Raw genomic sequence first — 19,763 nt, forward strand, 5'->3', positions numbered from 1 at the left:
ATGGCAAGATGTAACTGCCATTAAATAAGTTACAGTCCTCTGGAAGTTGGGACAGCAACAACTTTTATCCTGATCAGCGGAAGATCACCATAAGTGACAACGGTGTTAAGGATACTCTGGTAAGTGAATAACCACAAAGAATGAGAAACGGCTAGCACACTGAGCCTCTTTAGAAGGCTATTGCTGGACAAGGAAGGTAAGGGGATACCACCTTGTTCTATTGTTCCCTAGTAAGATAGCAGTATGGATGGACATTCGAAAAAAAAAAGAAAGAGTAACTATAGTATTCAATGATATTAAATGTGAAGATATGAACTTCATATTTAAGACAACCAGTCTGAAGTATTGAGCAATGAAGTTGTGGTTACACAAGAAGATTCTTGCAGAGAAAATGCAGAGGAATTTTTTAAATCATTAGAGAGGATAGTTGATCTAAAGATAAAGAAAAGTTGGTTCTTGTTAGATTCCCCTTTGTTCTCCTTGTTGGAGAACAAAGAGAATGTAAGATAGGATATCAGGAGGTTGTTGAAAAGGATAAAAGATAATAGTGTGATAGGAAAGGTAGTCAATGTGTTGCCCAGATATGACAGTGATGAGATGAAGCAGAGAGCAAGAATTACGAATGAGATGTTAGCAGAAATGTGCAAAGAGAAAGGAGTGCAGTTTGTTAATGTTTGGAATGAGTTTGAAGGAAGAATTGAATTGTATAAGAGTGATGGACTGCATTTGAATGGTATTGGTGTAAGTCATTTGGAGAGACTACTACTGGAAGGGAGAGTAATGAGTGCAGAGAATGAATCTGGTCAAGTAAGAAGCAGTGTGAAATATTAGAAGAGTAAGGAAGGAGAGATTGAATTGGTGTTTATGAATGAAGAAGTGGGTAGCACTGAGTGTAGAGAATGAGAGAAAACTATGCAAGACAAACAGGAAAATGGAGAGACTCATGGTGGACAGGGGAACACACCATAAGAAAGGTTGATGCTCCAAGAGGATGTGAATGTGTGTGTGTGTGTAGACAAAAAGGGAAGAGAGGATGACCTAGATGAAGGGAAAATAGTTGGATTTGAAGAGGGTTCTTTGACAAGTAAGGAGAAAAAGAAATGGCTCGATGAAAGTGTGGAGAAGTCGCATCTAATAAGTGGTATCAGTGAAACTTATAGATCCAGGAATGCTAGAAGTATCAGAAACAAGAGAAATTAAATGTTGCATTGATTGAGTCTGTTCATCCAAAAATTGTTGGAATAAATGAAACATGGTTGGATGAGGATGACGTTCTGACAGGAATAGAATGGAAGAGTATGATATATTTTGTGAAGATGGAAAGGGTAAAAAGGAAGGTGGAGTGCTATTGATGATAGAAAAATAATTATGCCCATACAAAGTAGAGATGCAAGGGGGAAATAGTGGTTTTGAGGCAGTATGGTGTTAGATAGAGGTGAACAGAATGAAATACTTTGTTGGATGTTGCTATAGACCTGGTAATGTGGAGGGTAGTGACCAGGAAGTGTATAAGCAAATGATAAAATAGTTATCATTATGGGTGATATTAATTATGGTAGTATAGATTGGGATGATGAGATAGCAACTGAAAGTCAAGAAAATGAATTTCTTGACCTTTTGAGGGACAACTACCTTAGGCATTATGTAACAGAGGGCACATGAGGATTGAGGTGAGATTCTCATGTTGGTGAGAGTGACCATGAAGTGATTACCTAGGTAGTTGGCAGCCATGTGGAGATTTCTGTGAGCAAAGAGTATATGTGGAACTACAGGGCTGGTGATTATGTGTAGCATGGAATACAGAGTTGGGTAGAAAGGAGAACAGTGCTGCTTGGGTGATATTCTAGAACTATCTACTTACCTACCTACCATCCGACGTTACAGCCCGTTGTGAACCTTAGCCTCCTGTACTACTTGCCTCCACAATCTTCTATCCTTGGCTAATCTTTGCCAGTCTTTCACTTTCATAATAGTCAAGTCTTGGATTACGTTATCAATCCATCTTAATCTCGGTCTTCTTTTTTTCCTTGTTGCATATATCTTCTCTCTCGGCATTCTTCTTGGTATACGGAAGTCTTCCATTCTCTCTACATGACTTGACCATTGCAATGTCTGTGCTTTTATGAACCTAACAATATCTTCTTCATTTAGTATCTGACCGATTTCTTTATTATACCATATTCCCCATACACTGTTTTCTTCAATAGGTCCATATATTCTTCTTGTAATCTTCCTTTCAAATTTCCTCAAACTGTTTGGTTTTTTTCAGTAAGAGTCCAAGCTTCACTTCCATATATAACCACGGGTCTAATGAGCATTTTATGTATAAGTATTTTAGTATTTTTGCTTATTAGCTTAGTTTTAATCATGCTCATATTTGCATGGTATGCTTTATTACCAGCTTGAATGCGTTCTTTAATTGCTATGGTTGATCGTGCCTCATTCTCAACCATATCTCCTGGATACTTAAATCTGTATCCATATCCCCCTTCAAAAATTTTCTGTCCAACTTGTAGATGCAGGTTTCTTCTTATTTCTGAAGTTGACATCACCATATATTTATTTTTATTTACATTGATCTCTAATCCCATATCATTAGTTTTTCTTTCCAGTTCATTATACACTTCAATTAACCATTTCTTAGTTGATGCGATGACTATATCATCAGCATAAGCACATTTGATTTATTAAAAATTGTCCCTCTTTGATCTAAATCTTTAATTGCATAATATAAAGCTATGATGCATAGTGTTGTCGATAGTGCATCTCCTTGTTTTACACCTTTTTTAAATTCGAAGGGTTCACTAAATTTATTATCTATTTTAACTTTTGCTTAATTTTCTGTCGTTCATTTCCAGCTTAATGTTTTTTCCATTGTTATCATTACTAATATGATTAATTTTAGTCTAATTCTTTCATAGCCTTTTGTAAACTATCTGTTTAGACTGTCAAATGCTTGCTTAAAGTCTATAAATAACATATGTAGGTCTATTGCATGCTCAAAACATTTTTCCATCATCTATCTGATAATGAAAAGTTGATCAGTGGTACTTCTATTTGATCTAAATCCATATTGGTATTCTCCTATTTTCTTTTTGGTAATTTCTTTAAGTCTCGCATGTATTATGGATGTAAGAATTTTATAAACTACATTAAGTAACATAATATCCCTGTAGTTACTACAGTAAAATTTATCTCCTTTTTTATAAATAGAGCAGATTATGTCAACATTCTAGGTCTGGCATTTCTTCCTTGGACCAGACTGTTGAAAATATATCCTGTAACACCAAACATATTGAATCCCCTCTGTATTTCAGTAATTCTGCAACTATATTATCTTCTCTTGGTGCTTTATTATTTCTCAATTTTTGTATTTTAGCTTCAATCTCACTAGTTGTCAGTGGTTTTATGGGGTTATTCTTTTCTACATCATTGTCCTTTCTTGTTTCTAAATGAATATTTCTCCTATTTTATTCTCTGTTTAATAAATCCTTAAAATATTCTGCCCATCTGTCTACTATTTTCTTTTCTTCTCCTAGTAAATTTCCTTTTTTATCTTTACATCCACTAGTTCTTGGTTGAAATCCTTTTTTCGTTTTTGGATGTCAGCATAAAATTTTTCAAGAACTATCTAGTAGAAGCAATGTCTAAGTGTATTTCAAATGTCTGAAGATTAAATAAAGTAGGTGTGAAATAGATGAATAAAGAGAAGCATGCAATACAGAGAAAAAAGGCAACATAAGAGGAGTAGTAATAATCAGTTCCATGAAAAATACAAAGAACAAGAAAGGAGTGACTTGATTGGTAAGGGTAGCAAAAGTTCAGTATAAGCAGCAGTTAGCTAATGAAGCCAAAAAAAAAAAAATCCCAGGGAGTTCTAATATATAGCCAGCAAAAATAAAACTAATTATGGTAGGATGGCATTAATTGGAGAAAATGGTATAAGAACAACTGCTGTAGAGGATATAGTAGATATTTAATGAGCAGGTCATAAAAGTTCTTCATCTTTGTGAATGTGACATCATGAAGAGTTTGAGAGCAGTGGATGAGGAGGACAACAGGCTGACTGTGAGTGAAGAAGAGGTATTTGATGAATTAAGCAAACTTAATATTAACAAGGCTGTGGGACTTGATGATATATTGCCACGTATTTTGAAGGAATGTGCCAGGGAGTTGACATATTTGTTTAATATGAATCTAAGATTAGGTCAAGTTCCAAAGGAGTGGAAGGAAGACAAGATTTTACTGCTTCGTAAAGGAGGTGACAGAATTCAAGCATCAAATTATAGGCCAATCTGTGTGTCAGGTGTTGTGATTAAAGTGTTGGAAAGATGTGTGAAAAACAGAATCCAGAATTAGGTTGACAACAATATCTTTGATGGACAGCCTGGATTTGCTCAAGGGAAGCAAATTTTATTTGCTGATTTTCATCATATTTGTTACGGTAGTTATTTAGTTTGGTTAAGGAATCCATTCTTGTACTGGATTTATTTAAGAGTATAATATCATCTGGTTGAAAATCACAAATTTTGAATCAGGGCTAATGCCACTTTCCTTCATGATGTGATCTATATAGACGATAAATAGCAGGAAAGATAATGCACATTTGTCTCACAAGTGATTGTACATCAAAAACAATCTTCTTGTACCTCCTTCAATTCTAATGCTCATTTATAATTCACATATACACTATTGCTCGATATAATGTTGGTTATATTGAGAATATATAAAGCACTACAATATAGGCTCAATATAACCTACACTATATTGTAGCGCTATAATCTTGATAACACCACTGCAGCATTTTGAATAGAGTCATGCTGTTTTTGTAGTTTAAATTTTTTGTATTTTCTATTTATCTTAAAGTGAAAATCTGATCCCTTTGGCATGAATCCTGTTTGTTTTTCTCCAAGTTTCCCTGCTCTAATTTTTCTTAGTCTCTTTCTCAAGTATGCTTATATGAATCTTTATGTGGAACACTTAGTGAAAATTACAGAGGAATTTCTCTACCCAGTTTTATTTTCCTTATTACACATGGATACTACAAGGGCTCTACTCCACTCATCCAGAATTCAGTTCTCTGACTAGTCCATCTGAATTATGCAGTGCAGCCACTGTAAAACTTTTATAGCCCCATATTTCAACATTTCTGGTTGAGTATCATCTACTATAGTCACCTTCTTATTCACTTTTTGAGCTTTTTCTATACTGAGTGACAGAACAGTATACTGTTCTGTCACTTTGTTTCATTTTAGCAATCTTTCAGAGTAATTCATGTCACTTTAATCATCTCTGATTCTGTTAATGGTACTCTTTCTTCCATTTCTAAGCTATTTCTAAGGTAATATATGAACACTTCAACATAATTGGAGAGGTATCTTAGTAGATCACTAGAATGTCACAAAATAGCCCAAGGAAGAGCAAGTTCTAGATAGATGCAGTTTATAGTGAACTTATTAAACTGGACTTATTAAACATTTAAGTTAATCTTGCAGTATTGGAGACCTAACTTAGATGAATTTGCAAGAAAATTGTTGTTACAAACATACACTGAATATTTTCTATATGATTACTATATTTTCTAAATGATTACTATAGTAAGAATACACTGAATATATCCTCAAGGGTATATTCAGTGTATTCTTACTATAGTAATCATTTTTAGAACAGACTTGCTCCTTATGACAAACTACTGAGAGGTCTTAACCAAATTCCCTTAGGTACAATACTGCTCTAAAGGAAATATGCTGGTGAGAATGAAATGTGTCAAAAAATTATACATTCAATTCTCACTACAGGAATAACTGTGGACAAGTTTCAGTCTCATTCTCTTTTGCGTTAGACTCAATGGTCTGTCACAGCCAAGCAACTTGGCCTCTTACAAACCTGATATTTATTATGATAGAGCAGTCAATCCTGTCTGTATCATGCACTATGACTGTAAATTGTGTATGTTCTTCTGACTAGTTTGCTTTGTGGGATAAAACCCCAAGTTTCTCGAAGATAAAATAAAACTCTGGAATCCCTATATTAGAGTGGCTAACCTACCACTGGTTAAAGTCCTGATACTTGTTCTTCGTGTCCTAGACAGGATTCAAACCCAGGTCTTTCCAGCTAGAAAGCTTCATCCAAGATCTACATGTGGACAATTCTGAGAGGTCTATTTGAATCTCTTTATGATTCTATCTATCTATATATATATGTTCATTGGACATCCACAGATGCCGTATGGTCACTCCGATGCTCAATGATGTGCCACACCAGGTCTCGCCATGTAGTCCTGTTGTTTGCCTTTTCTGGAGACTTCAACTCTCTGAAGATTAGTTTCTCCACACACACACACACCATCCATCTCATTGATGGTCTACCCCTTCCTCTTTTTCCATGAACCTTACCTTCAATTACTGTTCTGAGAAGTCCTCCTTCCATCCTTTCAATGTGTCCAAAGTATTTTAACTTTCTTTTGTCAATATCCTTAAGGAGCCTTAAAGTTCTAATGATCTTTTCTAACACCCATTCATTTGTACACTTTTCAGTATATGATATCCTCAACAGCCTTCTATAGCATCCAAAATCCTCAACTTTGTTCCCATGGAGATAGATCCATCCTTCCAGATTTTAGACAAGTCTCTGACTGTTGTTTTAGCCATTCCTAACCTTCTTCTGATGTCTTCTGAATAGCAATTCTTCACATTAATAATGGATCCCATGTACTCAAACTTGCTGACTTCCTCAATTCTTTTTCCATTAAGGTAAACGTGTTTTTCAAGAGCTTCCCTGTTTGTATTTCCTTTGAGAACCATAATCTTTGTCTTGCTAGGATTTAGTTGAATTCCTCTGTTATTACTGATCTTGTTAATTATGTCAAGAATTTGTCCTAGTTCTTCCATGTCGTTACAAAGGAGTACTGTATTATCAGCATACCTCAGATTAATGATCAATCTACCTCCTATCCTAATTCCTGTCTTGAGCTTATCCAATGCTTCATGCATGATGTCCTCCGTATATACACTAAATACAAGTGAGGAGAAAGTAAATATCCTTGCCTTACTCCTTTTCCAACCTGAAGCCAATCAGTCAATCCAACACCTGTTCTTTCTGTGACTTCTTGCTCCCTGTACAAGTTGGGTATCAACCAGATAGTGTGTTCAGGAAAACCCATTCTTTTCATTACTTCCCACAGTTTCACATGCTGAACACAGTCAAAAGCTTTAGAGTAGTCTAAGAAACACATAAAATATAAAGAATTCAGACTCCCAGAGGGAGTTTGAATGCTTTATATTTTTCTATGATCTGTCTAAGGCAAAGGATCTGATCTCTGATACCTTTCCTAAAACCTGCTTGTTCCTCGGGCATCTCTTCATCAACTTTGGCCTCAATCCTATTTAGCATGATCTTCAATAAAATTTTACTTGCATGAGATACTAAACTAATAGTTCTATAGTTTGCTTTTATATCTCCCTTTTTATGTAGTGATATGAAAACAGACTTCTTCCAGTCTCTAGCCCATGATCCTGTCCTCCCATTTCCTTGTAATCGATCTATGAAACACTGTTATACCTCCATCCCCTGTGGCCTTAATTAACTCTGCTTGGATTTCATCTGCACCTGGTGCCTTATTGCTGTTAAGCTGCTTAACTACTCTTTCAACTTCATGCCTAAGTGGAGGAGGTTCCAAATCAAAATTTTCCTGGTGAGAGGGCTCTTCCACATTTTCTTTATTTACTCTACTGTACAGTTCCTCGCAGTATTCTTTCCATCTGTTTTTGATTTCCATTTCTTTTAGTAATGCACCATTCCTGTCTTTGATGATATTCAATTTGGGCTTAAAATTTTGCTTTAAGTCACGAACTAAATAAAACATCCTTTTATAATTGAGCCTCCTCATGTGGAACTCTATCTCTTCACATTTATTAGTATAGAACTTTTCCTTGTCCTGCTTGATGGCTCGTCTGACTTCTCTATATAATCTCTTATATTCTTCAGTCCCTATGTCTCTTTGTTTTTCCAACTGCCTTCTTTTGATTAGTTCCCATGTTGAATCTGATATCCATGGGTCTCTTGGTCTTCTTATTGGGACGAGATACTTCTTGACTGTATCCTGTATTATCACTTCGATTCCTTCCCAAATCATTTCTTTAGTATTATTATTATTATTACGTGATACCTCCAGGGAGTCCAAAGACTCATCGAGGGAGGGCACCTAAATTATTTATGATTAACTAAGTTGTTGTGGTACTACTTGTTGCACAATAAACTCTGGATTACTGATAATCTAGATGCATATATAATTATCTTTAATTATCCTTTCATCATCCATTATTTCCTCATGAATTGATATGGTTCATGGTTGACATGTCAGCCATGAAATTCTAAGTGTTCTGACAGCACAAAATGTAACATCTACATTGGCAGAAGCAAAATTTCACTATGGGGAAAAGGAGATTATCATATTGTTTTCATGCTCTTATTATCATAATTTCTACAGTCAGTTGTTTTATTTCAGATCCACAAGTTAAAATATCATACAGATTTATTCAGATGGTCCCTCAGCATGACAACTTTTTTTTTTATTCTGTTACCAATTTCCATATTTAATTTTTCATCTTCATTAAAAATTTATCAAAATAACTGAATGTTTCACTTGTATAGGTTTCCCATTAAGAATGCAGTTGATGTTTTCCATGTTTCTATTTCCATAGTTCTTTTTTCTTGTCAGTTTATACACTAAGTTTGTTGCTGTCTACCAAATGTGTTTATAGTGGATTTATTTTGAAGTATAACATAATTTGCATTAAAGTGAACATGGTGGTACTTGTTGCATGATAGACTTTGCATCACAACATAAATTAGAGATATTAAATAGCTGAGTTTAATATCCCTAATTTTGATATCGGGTTTAATGCTATTATCTTAAGAAAATGACCAGTTCCTGTTAGATCCCACAGTCATGTTTCTTGAACCACTCTGAAGATACCACTGTCAACAGTAATATAATCAATAAAACTTATTTCTTGTTTGTTTTCAGCTTTATAAAGATGGATATGAGAATTTCAGCAGATTATCTGCACTGAGTGTTCCAAGTAAGATTTATGCATTACTTGAGGCTCAAAATGTAAACATGGGGATAAACAGTTTAGGTCAAACTGGGGTCAATTGATAAGCTCTATGCATTGACAGAAAAGTAGGAATCATCATGTTTCTCAAAATTTACATTTACTGACTTACTTTTTTTCTACATGAATTTTTACTAAAGTAAGCATATTATGTTTTTTTATGTTGTTTTTGGATCAGTGTTTGTAGGAAAAATCTGCATAATAAATTAGAGACCAAGAATTGAATTCTGGATTTGGTTAGGTGGGCCTTTAACATATATCTTAGCAATTTCATCAAGGCATATTTAATTTCCATGTCAGAAATTAAATATGAACCTGAACATATGACTTTTCTTTTAAGATAATTTAAGTTAAATATACCTGATTCCAAAAAACTGTGTTGTTAAAACCAATTTCATTATTTCAGTTTAATTACTCTTTTGTTTTTGCAGGATACATGACTCGCTAATTCCTCAAGAAACATTGGCCATTTTTCTTATGTGTGAAAAGATAAGAGGAATTTCGTCATTTTGGCATCCTTACATTAAGGCACTGCCTACATCATATGAGATGGCAGTATATTATCCAAAGCGTGTTCTTAATAAACTTCCTCTAAATATTTGGGATGCATTGATGAAACAACGTAAACAAGTGAGCACATCTTTTCAAAAATTAAAACAAATTTTATCTACATTAGAACTTGCATTTCCAGACTTTTGTGGAAAATTTTCATATCAGTTGTACTGTTGGGCATGGTGTAGTGTTAACACAAGATGTGTTTACTTTGATTGTGGTAGACCTTACTGTAATGGAAGCTATTGTGGTGGTCATCTTGCATTAGTTCCCTTTTTGGATATGTTAAACCATTCAAGTAATGCCAGTGTAAGTATTTGTACATTGTCCAAAATTCATACGAATAAACTGATTAATCTCCATTCCTTCCTTCCTTCCTTAGTGGAGGTTTTATTAATAATATTTCAATAACTCTTCTGAAACTCTTTTTGTATTTTTATAATTTTTTTTTTAAGTCTGTCATGCAGTAATATATATATATATGTGTGTGTGTGGGAAGATTGATTTACTCGGTTGATATACATTTAAAAAAAAAAAAAAAATTGAATGACTAGAAACTGAGAAAAATGAAAACAAAGTTTATTAGCACAACTAATTTCAGCTTGTATCAGCCTTCTTCAGGTGCACATTAAAAAAAAAATAACCAGTAAAACATAGAGGAAATAACTGTAAACATCATGGAAAGTTAATGTATATATTTCAACGTTGAAATGTTGAAGTCTATGCATTCAAAACTGTTCTCTCATTGACTTCATTGTTGGGCATATGCATGCATATAGCATCTCGCAAATGCCAGTATTTGATTGTAGCACAATGACAATCTGAAAGTTTGTAACTCAGGTTGTTGTTGAGATGTAGGGGTTGAGAATGATTTTTTTTGATTCTATTATCTTCCTTTCTAATTCATCGTGGCAATGGAAAATGTTATTCGACTTGTCCCATAGGACTGTATGGCTAAGGTTTACTTCATTAGAATTGGCTGAGAACAGAACATGACTAGACAAAGCACTGGCTTGTGTCCTCCTGTAACTGACGTCTCTCTCTCTCTCTCTTATGTTCTTCAATGTGTGACTCAATCGATTTCTTTGTTTGGCCAAAGTAAGGTATATCACAGTTGCACCAAATCTGGTAAACACTGGGATATTTAAGGTTGTGATGTCTAGGTTTCGGACGACTCACTAAGGAGCGGATTTTCAGAAGAGGAGTAAATAAAGTTCTTATGTTTTATTTCCTAAGAACCTTGGCCAGTTTGGGGTGCGACAGAGCTTATGTATGGTATAGAAATATTACCTTTCACACTATCGGTCTCTTCATTATTGCGAGCAGGTGAATTTAATAGGAATTTGTCATTTGTTTTTTGAGAATAATCATTTAGTTGAAAAGTAGAGCTGAGAAAATTGAGTTCTTTATGAAGTTCTATCTCATCATCAAGAAGAGAGCAAGCACAATGTCCTAGTGTAGAAATCATTCCAAACTTTTGAGGAGGATAATGGTGAGATTGATTGTGGAGATATCTGTTGGTGTGCGTAGCTTTTCTGTAAATCGAGATTTTTAGTTTCTCTGAGGAACGGGTCAGTTTGATGTCCAAAAAAGGAAGAGAACCATTAGCTTCAAACTCAGCCGTAAATTTTAAAATACATCCGAACATAAAATTTTTATGTTCAGATGTTGATTATTTAGATGTTCTAGGAAGTTCAGGAGAGATTCATGGCCATGGCTCCAAATCAGGAAAATGTCATCAATATATCTTTTCCAAATTCTTGGTTTTAAAGGATAAGAAGAGATAGCTTTAACTTCCAGATCTTCTAATAGATGTTTGCAAGTACAGGTGACAACAGATTACCCATTGCAAGACCATAATTTTGTTTATAGATGGTATCCTGAAACTTGAAGTATCCTGAGTGGATGCAATGAGTAAGTAAGGCCATGATCTTTTTAGATAATTTATCTTTGAGTAGTACAAGAACTTCGTGTGTAGGAACATTGGTAAATAAGGAGACAATGTCAAACCTAGCCATGATTTCATCTTCCTTAATAATAATATCTTTTATACATGATACAAAATCTGCGGAGTTTTTAATAAAAGACTATGACTTACCAAAAAAAAAAAATATATATATATATATATATGGCTTATTGATTTCATTATATTTATTTACATCTTTTACAAAGTGAAAATGGTATATTTAATTCAGGTTAAATCTCATTAAAATGAAACACTTGGGACTAGGCAAATCACTTTGTTATGCTGAAATTTTATTATACTGGATAAGAAAAGAAAACAAATTATAAATTCGTTAGAATTCATTATTTTAGAATAATCTTATAAATGCAAATAATCATTGCAAGGTTTTATTTGATTTATTTTTTATTAAGAAGTGAATTATTTTTGACTATCTCATATTTTTAGTAATCATTAAAAATTTTATTTTAATATCATTTAATTTCTGTTCTAGAAAATATTTTCTGGGACATCAGTAGTAGAGGACATATATGCATGAACTTTTTAAGACTGTTTAAAACTCTCTAAGAGTGGAAGTTCTTCATCACTCAACAACATTTCGTCATCATCTTCATGTAGGCATTATATGGAGAGGCCTATATGTACAATATTTAGTAATTTCCTGGTCTGCAAACTTGTTTTTAGTCAATAAATTGTCATCTGTTTCGGTGTAATCTTCATAATTAACTGTGCTTGGAACTCTTGTAATAGCAACTATAGAATTCCACATTTCTCTAACTTCCGTTCCATTTCCATTCCAGTCATCTCTATTATAGTTGTCGATATTTCAAGACTGCTGTTTGCAAGAACTGACTTGAAGCTAATGGTTGACTTTTTTACAGACCATCATGCCACAATGATTGTACTATAAAAACAATCGTAATTTATTGTTTTTTGTGCATTATAATTCTTTTTAGTTTTGGTTTTGTAATCATATATGATTGGCACTACTATGTGTTATTAGAAATTGATATTAATGTTTAAATCAAAAATGCAAAGTGTTTTAGATGAAATGTGATTAGGAGATATCTGAGAGTAAAAGAAAATTTTAAAATAATTATGATTCTAACATTGATATTGGCAAGAGAAGTGTCAAAATACTCTCAAGGCAGCTCAATTTCTGAAAGTGGTGTTTAATGTGCACCAGCTCCTTATGCTAATAAAGAAAATCCTTAGATAGTTCTGCAAGAAAGCTCTGAGGAAGGACAGAAGAAAGTTATTAAAAAGGAAAGGATAAATAAGGATATGAAACAAGACTTGATAGGACTGAAGGAAGACAAAGTAGTTAATGCTGTAGAATTGGAAAGTTCTGTGGATAAAAATACGTTTATCCCTAAATTATTCAAAACATAAGTCCTTTCAAGAGGAAATTATGTTCGTAAGTCACAAAGGTAGTAATGCTGAGGGTGCCCAAATAAATTCTCAAAAGGAGGGAGAGCAAATTGAAGACATTAAGGTAGACAAAGTAAATGAGGCACCCAAACAACAAAATTGGGGAAAGTTCAGTATGATTGTAACTCGTACTAAGAGCTATAAAACAAGAATATTTGTTAATAGGAGTACGAATCGCCTAAATTTAGATAAGCCCACAACTTACGGATAAAAATAATCTGAAGGGGGGCAATGAATATAAATTTAGGAATAGTGAAGGTAATCTCCTGAAGGCGTGGGAAAAGAATTTTTTTTTTTTTGAGAAAGATTAAGCCTTTGTAAAATCTCTCATGATAAGTAATTTCATAACTTATCTTGTTGGTTTTACATGTTTTTAATTCAGGAAAAAGATATGTAAAATATCCATTGAAATAATATTTTTCGCAATTCATCATGTTCAGCCTTTGTTACAATAATGTGGCACATGAGTCAGCGAGTTTATGGTAAGATTAGTAAAGAACAAAGAGGATTACCATAAGTGAAAAGTTACAGAGACTTGCAAAGAATGACAGTGTATCCAAAGGTCAACAAGTTCCAAGGACAAAGATTTCAAAAAGTGCTTGAAGATGACATAAACATACCCGAGGGTGAGTTTAGACTAGTTTAGAGAAATGTGCATGTGAAAAAGACGGAAATCTAGGCCTATATAAGGCACCCCATCAGTAAGCAAATTTATCTAGGATTCTCAATGCTTACTTTTGCCAGTGATCACTCATGGTTAGGAAGTGAAAGAGAAGCTTTGTTGATTGATCTACAGGATTCTCAAAGCTTCCTCTTATCCGAAGATCACCGCCATTCGTGGTCGGGAAGTGAAAGAGAAGCTTCATTGGTTCATCTTTAGAGTTCTCAAGGCATTCTCTTATATGAAGATCACTGCTATTCGTGGTCCAGGTAAGGAAAGAGAAGCTTTGTTCATCGTCTATTGACCCACAAGGGAAACATTGTGTCGAGTTGCAGGCGTAGACTTCTGTGGCTAATTGGTTCAAAAGATATTTCGGCGATTACACCACATTTTTTAATTCAGTTATTCAGTTATATAAAACACTGAAAGTAGGAAAGTATGTATAGTGAATATATGCAAAGATTGTATGTAATATGTTTGTGAGACATTGTTATATATATTTGCTCTTCCTTAAATATTTTTTTCTTCCTTTATGAATTGACCTCTCTACAATAACTACATGACTTATAAAATTTCCCTGACTCTAATATCTGTATCACTTCTTATGATACAGATATTAGAGTCAGGTGAAGTCCTTCACGTGAAGGACTGTTTGTGAAAAAGGAACTTGTAATTGTATTACTAAAAGTATGTATAGTGAGTGTATGCAAAGATTGTATGTAATATGTTTGTAAGACATTGTTATATATATTTGCTCTTCTTTAAATATTTTTTACTTCCTTTATGAATTGACCTCTCTACAATAACTACATGACTTATAAAATTTCCCTGACTCTAATATCTGTATCACTTCTTACGTGTTCATTCTATAAGGAAAGCAAATTCTTTATCTCTAGTCGATTCCTAATTTTACTCACGTGCTTACCCTGACTGTTAAAGGTCATTCCTTGCTAAAAGGAACGAATCCTTTAATTTCTTTCTGGGGCTATCTCCTCTTCAGATATTGACAAATTTATTTTTTAAAGCTGCACCAGCCAATATCTTAGAGTGAACTCTTATTCAGGGAGACTTTTCCAGACCTTTGGCGCACATAGGTGAATAAATTTAGTGCTTAAACTCATAAATTAAATGCTCTACTGTGGCTAAGTAAATTCTGGTTTGCAGTCGTAACCTCTATAACATGTTATGCCTTTCTTTCAATCCCCCCCCACCATGGTTCAGATTAATGACTGGTAGTTTTGGTTCATATCACAGGCAAAACTCAGGTATAAAAGAAAAAACATATTTATTGGAATCTAAAGACATAATATACACTTAGACCAATCTCACTTTCAATTGGTTCAAGGACATGCTAAATCAAACTTTTTCAAACTGATTAATACTCTAATTCATGAACAATGAATCCTTCCTTTGAGTTAGAGACTTAACACACATAATATACACATTATACACTTCTACTCAGTTTTCTACCTACTATTTTAGTCTTGCATAATAAACTAGTCACAATCATCTATAATTATTCCTAACAATTTGTCTTATGGATATCAGCCACTGCTAAATAATCACTTAAAGTTCTCAAATACTGTCCATACTTGATTAATACACTACAATGATCTTTCCCTTTTTCTGACTGGGTAATTATACAACAAAATCTGTACTTTACCATTTCTTGGGGCAGGGTCTCCAGGTCCATCTGAACTGTCCTTCTTTGTTTGAATTCTCTTTCGATACTTCCATAAGCCTGCATCCACGTGGTGGGTCACTATGGTCATCAGATTAAACTATGCTCTACACCTGGCGTTTTTTTTTTCCTCGTCTATTCTCGATCTGTTTCAGGCCATCCTTGTTTATAGCTGCCGGTTCATAATATACGTCCGCGATAGTATTCCATCGGAACTTTCAGCAAAGGCAGCATGTGCCGACATCTCATGCTTTAGTACCAGCAGAAATTCAGACATCGAAGGGAAAGGCGCACCCTCCGATATCGAATTATCGCCAAGAAACACCATCGGGAACCACCGGTCCACGAGAGAAGTCAAATCATCATCCAGCAAAACAGGTGAAAAAAGCCTTTAGAAAGGGGTGCAAACCCTTTTTATTCTCTCTCTTCACTTCCCCCCTTTTTAGCACCCTTTTACTAGCTGCGATAGCGCCCTCTTACTACTTTCTGCGATCTTTTCCTGCCCACTACTGTCTTTGTCTGCGGGCAACTTCTGCACATCGTGAGATCATAGCAGCGTCTTCCGGGAAACGAATGTGCATCGCTTTCCGAGATTGCCAATGCCTCAGGCTCGCCTATGACCTTTGGACTAATGTTTACATCTGATTTACCCATTCATTGTATACATGATGCATTTCGTATAATACTAATTTATACACGAAGTTCTTTACATGGTATTACAATTCTACTAAAAGGAGGTAATTCTATTTCTATTTACAGTTAGTACTTTATTTCTTCTGCTTGAGTACAAGTTTTTTTCTCTCAGCTGATTTTTCTGACTTGTTAAATCCTAAATGAATTGTTTCTTTAATAAAGTGCTTCATTCAGGATGTAACAACATTATACAAGAAATAGCAATTTAGGCTTAACCAGCATGTGTCTCATAATCATGTAATGTTATGTTTAGGTCTTAAACTGGCCCAGAACTAAAGTTTAGAGTAGTAAGGATTTGTATTTACTTTGTGTGTGTAACTAGATTTGATACTGTAAATACTCTTTAGATTTAAATGAATGGTTTGTAAACAACACACTGAACTGTACTTTGTCAATGCACTATCTCTAAAAAATTCTAACCTGCATGAGAAAAGTATATACGAATTTTATTTAATTGCCACAACTGTTTAAGGGTAGAATAGATTAAAGCAGGGAATACGATTAAGATATCTGCATTGTTTTTGTATTAACATCTTATGCTCTCACTCTCAATATATAGTCTAGCTAGTACCATCGACAGGGTGTAGCATAGAGGCAGCCTGCCTCACGGCGCAGCTTAATAAGGGTGCTCGTTCAGCCATATTGCGGTAGGCACCATTTGCTATGCTAACAATTCCTGTTAGCATAGCATGTGCAGAAAGAAGTTTTTCTAAGCTTAAACTGATTAAAAATTATTTGCAAACAGCAGTGACCGAAGAAAGATAGTTTGGTCTAGCAACTATATCGATAGAGGTGGACATAGCTTATAATTTAAATTGAAAGACAAAGACAATGCAGGTATTACTAAATATAATATATATAATTTGACAATGCCGCAGCCATTAGAATATATGCCGTAATTTTTACATCTTCCCAAAACTTTACATCAGTGAAATATGCACCTGAGACATAGGTGCATATTTCACTGATTTCTTCTATTTTGTTTAACAAAATTAAAACTGTAGTACCTAATGATATTTCAAATTTGATTTATCAAATTAAGCTAAAGAATATTTTTGAATTAGAAATTTCTGCTAATAAGCAAATGAACTCTTATTTCATTCTCCTATTTTCTTTTGAAAGTTTGTTATCCAGATAGTCTTTTCTTTCAGAATCCTCTAATCCAAAAGTGAAAGTAACATTTAAAATTGGTTTCTTAAAATCCTTGTGTAGACTAGAATACTGTTTGACAGGATGCATCAAGTATACACATGCAACCACTTAAAGAAAGGAAAATAATTGCAACATGTGAACTGCAGAGTTTGGTAGATAGAAGAAGGAGAGGTGATATGATTGAGACTTTTAAACTGTTGAGAGGTAGTTACAGGGTTGCCACTGGGGAGTTCTTTCGCTTGGTGGAACAGCAGGAAGGTGCGATGACAGGGAGCCATCCCTGGAAGTTACGAAAGGAAGCTGTGAGCAAGAGGGTGAGGAGTGGTGTCTTTGCATGGAGGGTGGTTGAACCATGGAATACATTACGTGATAGAGTGGTGAGAGCAAGAACAGTCAATGAGTCCAAGTCGTGCTATGATAGACTTTTGTGTTTCCTGGGAAGGACCTCCGACGATGAGTCTTTTGACTCCATGGAAGCTTGATTAATAACAATAATTTTTTAAATCAGCTTTATATATATTTTTCATCTTTTCACAGAGGATATTCTTTCAATGTCTTGCACTAATGTAGTAGAACACCCAGTACAAATTTATACTGAGTGTTCACCTTAGTAATGCATTACTAAGAAGTTGTCTGCACAGTTAGCCCAGTGGCTTTGCACTTCGCAACCATATGCCTGGGGAAGGAGTGTCCTGGGTTCGATTCCCGTCATCGCCGTGAGGAGCTTAAGGATCTTCCTCAGCCATAGCCAAGTTATCCGGTCTTGGGCGTGGACAGCAGGGTTTTTTCCCCAGTTTATCTGGAGTTTTTTCATCCTGCAAGCAGGCAAACCGACCTCGTGAACACACGGATCTACAGCCATAAATACTTAACCACCCCATGAGGGGGCTCAACTTGCCCCAATAGGGATAGGGGAGAAAAGGGAGGAAACTCCATATGAATAAATAAACTAAGAAGTTAATGTTTCACTAATAATGTGCTACATTATTGTTAACAAAAAAGGGAATGAATGTCTTTAACATAAATTTACATTACTGTCATAACAGCTGTGAATTAGAACAAATTACCAATGAAATTATTATAATTATCAGAGATATGGTTAAGCACATTTAATCCAAGATGCTGCATTTTTTTTCTTTAAACATAAATATCAATTTCTAATAAGGAACATGACAGGCATAATTAGTATGGTTATGAACCTGAATCTGAGAAGAATTGTAAAACACAAAGACATTTGTAAAAATATTCATATTGTAAATATGATTGTTTTTGTGATGTTCTTAGTAACACTTAACCTCTCAAAACTAATTTCACCAATAACATTTTTGAAAGTTGACTCCTCTGATGTATTTAATGTTCAAATTATGTATCAAGCAATTATGAATAATGAGGATTTTTATTGCTGGGTCTTTTCATTTAGGTATCCAAGTTTTTTAGTTATTTATTAAATATTAATTGTGTCATCCAGGCATGTTTGTACAGTAATCACCAGTAAGTGATCAAATATTCTTAAAACATCATTTTCTGTTGCAATAAAACAAGACAATTACATGTTGTTTTGATTTCTTCCCTCCTCTGCATAGATCTCCCATAACAGTGAGGTGTATAGTGAGGAAGTAATTGACATAACATCCTCTTCTCATCAGCCTTTTAATTTCACTAGCACACCATTCATTAACTCAATCCTGTGGTACCTTTTTCTTATATGTAGATTATTCTAGGAGCACTTTCATGGTATTCTTGAAACCATCAAGCCATCCAAACATTCATGAAAATTACTGTGTCCAAAAATTTCCCAAAATCTAATGTCTTCATGCATTATTGGACCACTAATTGGGATATTTCTTGAGTGAAAATTTTAAAACCATGAAAAAAACAGCTTTATCAATGCCATCGCATAATGTCCCAAGGCTCTCTCTTCCTAATCTTGCCCTTCAGTCTTTTAAAATTATAGACATTGTTGAAGGACCAGTGCCAAATTCTTTTTCATTAATTTTTTTTTTCTTCCAAAATTGACAATTTTTCTTTTAATTTGAATTATTGTCATTTTTTGTTATCTTTGCACGTTTTAATAGTTGCCGAAATACAAAAAAATAATGAAATCATTTTGTTATCTGCATTAATTCTGACTATACATGATACAACATACTCAAGAACTGGAGACCAAACAAATCTATCTATGGAGTAACTCTTGATAATACAAATAAAATGGCACCACTACTTGAAATACAGAGGTATTCTGAATAATGAGGTAGGGGAAGAGGTAGTAATATTGTTTTCTTTCCTGCAGTCTGTTATCTTGTTTATTTGTTCATTTCATGATGGATTTTTGTGCTGAACTTAGTAATACTTAACCATTGTCATCATTGGCAATGCTGTTAAGGTGAAACTAGTCAAATTTAGCCAAGGTACCCTGTGTTTATCTACAATAAATAAATGTAATTGTGTTTGTGCACAGGTATGGAGTTTTATTTTCATCAGTGATAAATATTTGTTATAAAATTTTGATTCATT

At 34.2% G+C, this 19,763-nt stretch overlaps 1 protein-coding gene across 4 annotated transcripts in view; it reads left to right on the forward strand.

Moving 5' to 3' along the window:
* The window catches only part of LOC150096253 (SET domain-containing protein 4-like), a 151,405-nt gene that overhangs the window by 48,855 nt on the left and 82,787 nt on the right, over positions 1–19,763 (forward strand). For 3 of the 4 annotated variants that reach the window (XM_090409102.1, XM_090409100.1, XM_090409101.1), the window contains exon 5: positions 9,548–9,977. In XM_090409102.1, coding sequence (XP_090265228.1) covers positions 9,548–9,977 — 430 coding nt within the window. The remainder of the gene's footprint in view (positions 1–9,547; positions 9,978–19,763) is intronic. The other variant, XM_090409103.1, reaches the window with a different exon arrangement.

The sequence above is a fragment of the Typopeltis vanoorti genome, chromosome 19, assembly GCF_054136105.1.
Source record: "Typopeltis vanoorti isolate ZY-2024b chromosome 19, IOZ_Tvanoo_1.0, whole genome shotgun sequence".
In the NCBI taxonomy this organism is placed as follows: domain Eukaryota; kingdom Metazoa; phylum Arthropoda; class Arachnida; order Uropygi; family Thelyphonidae; genus Typopeltis; species Typopeltis vanoorti.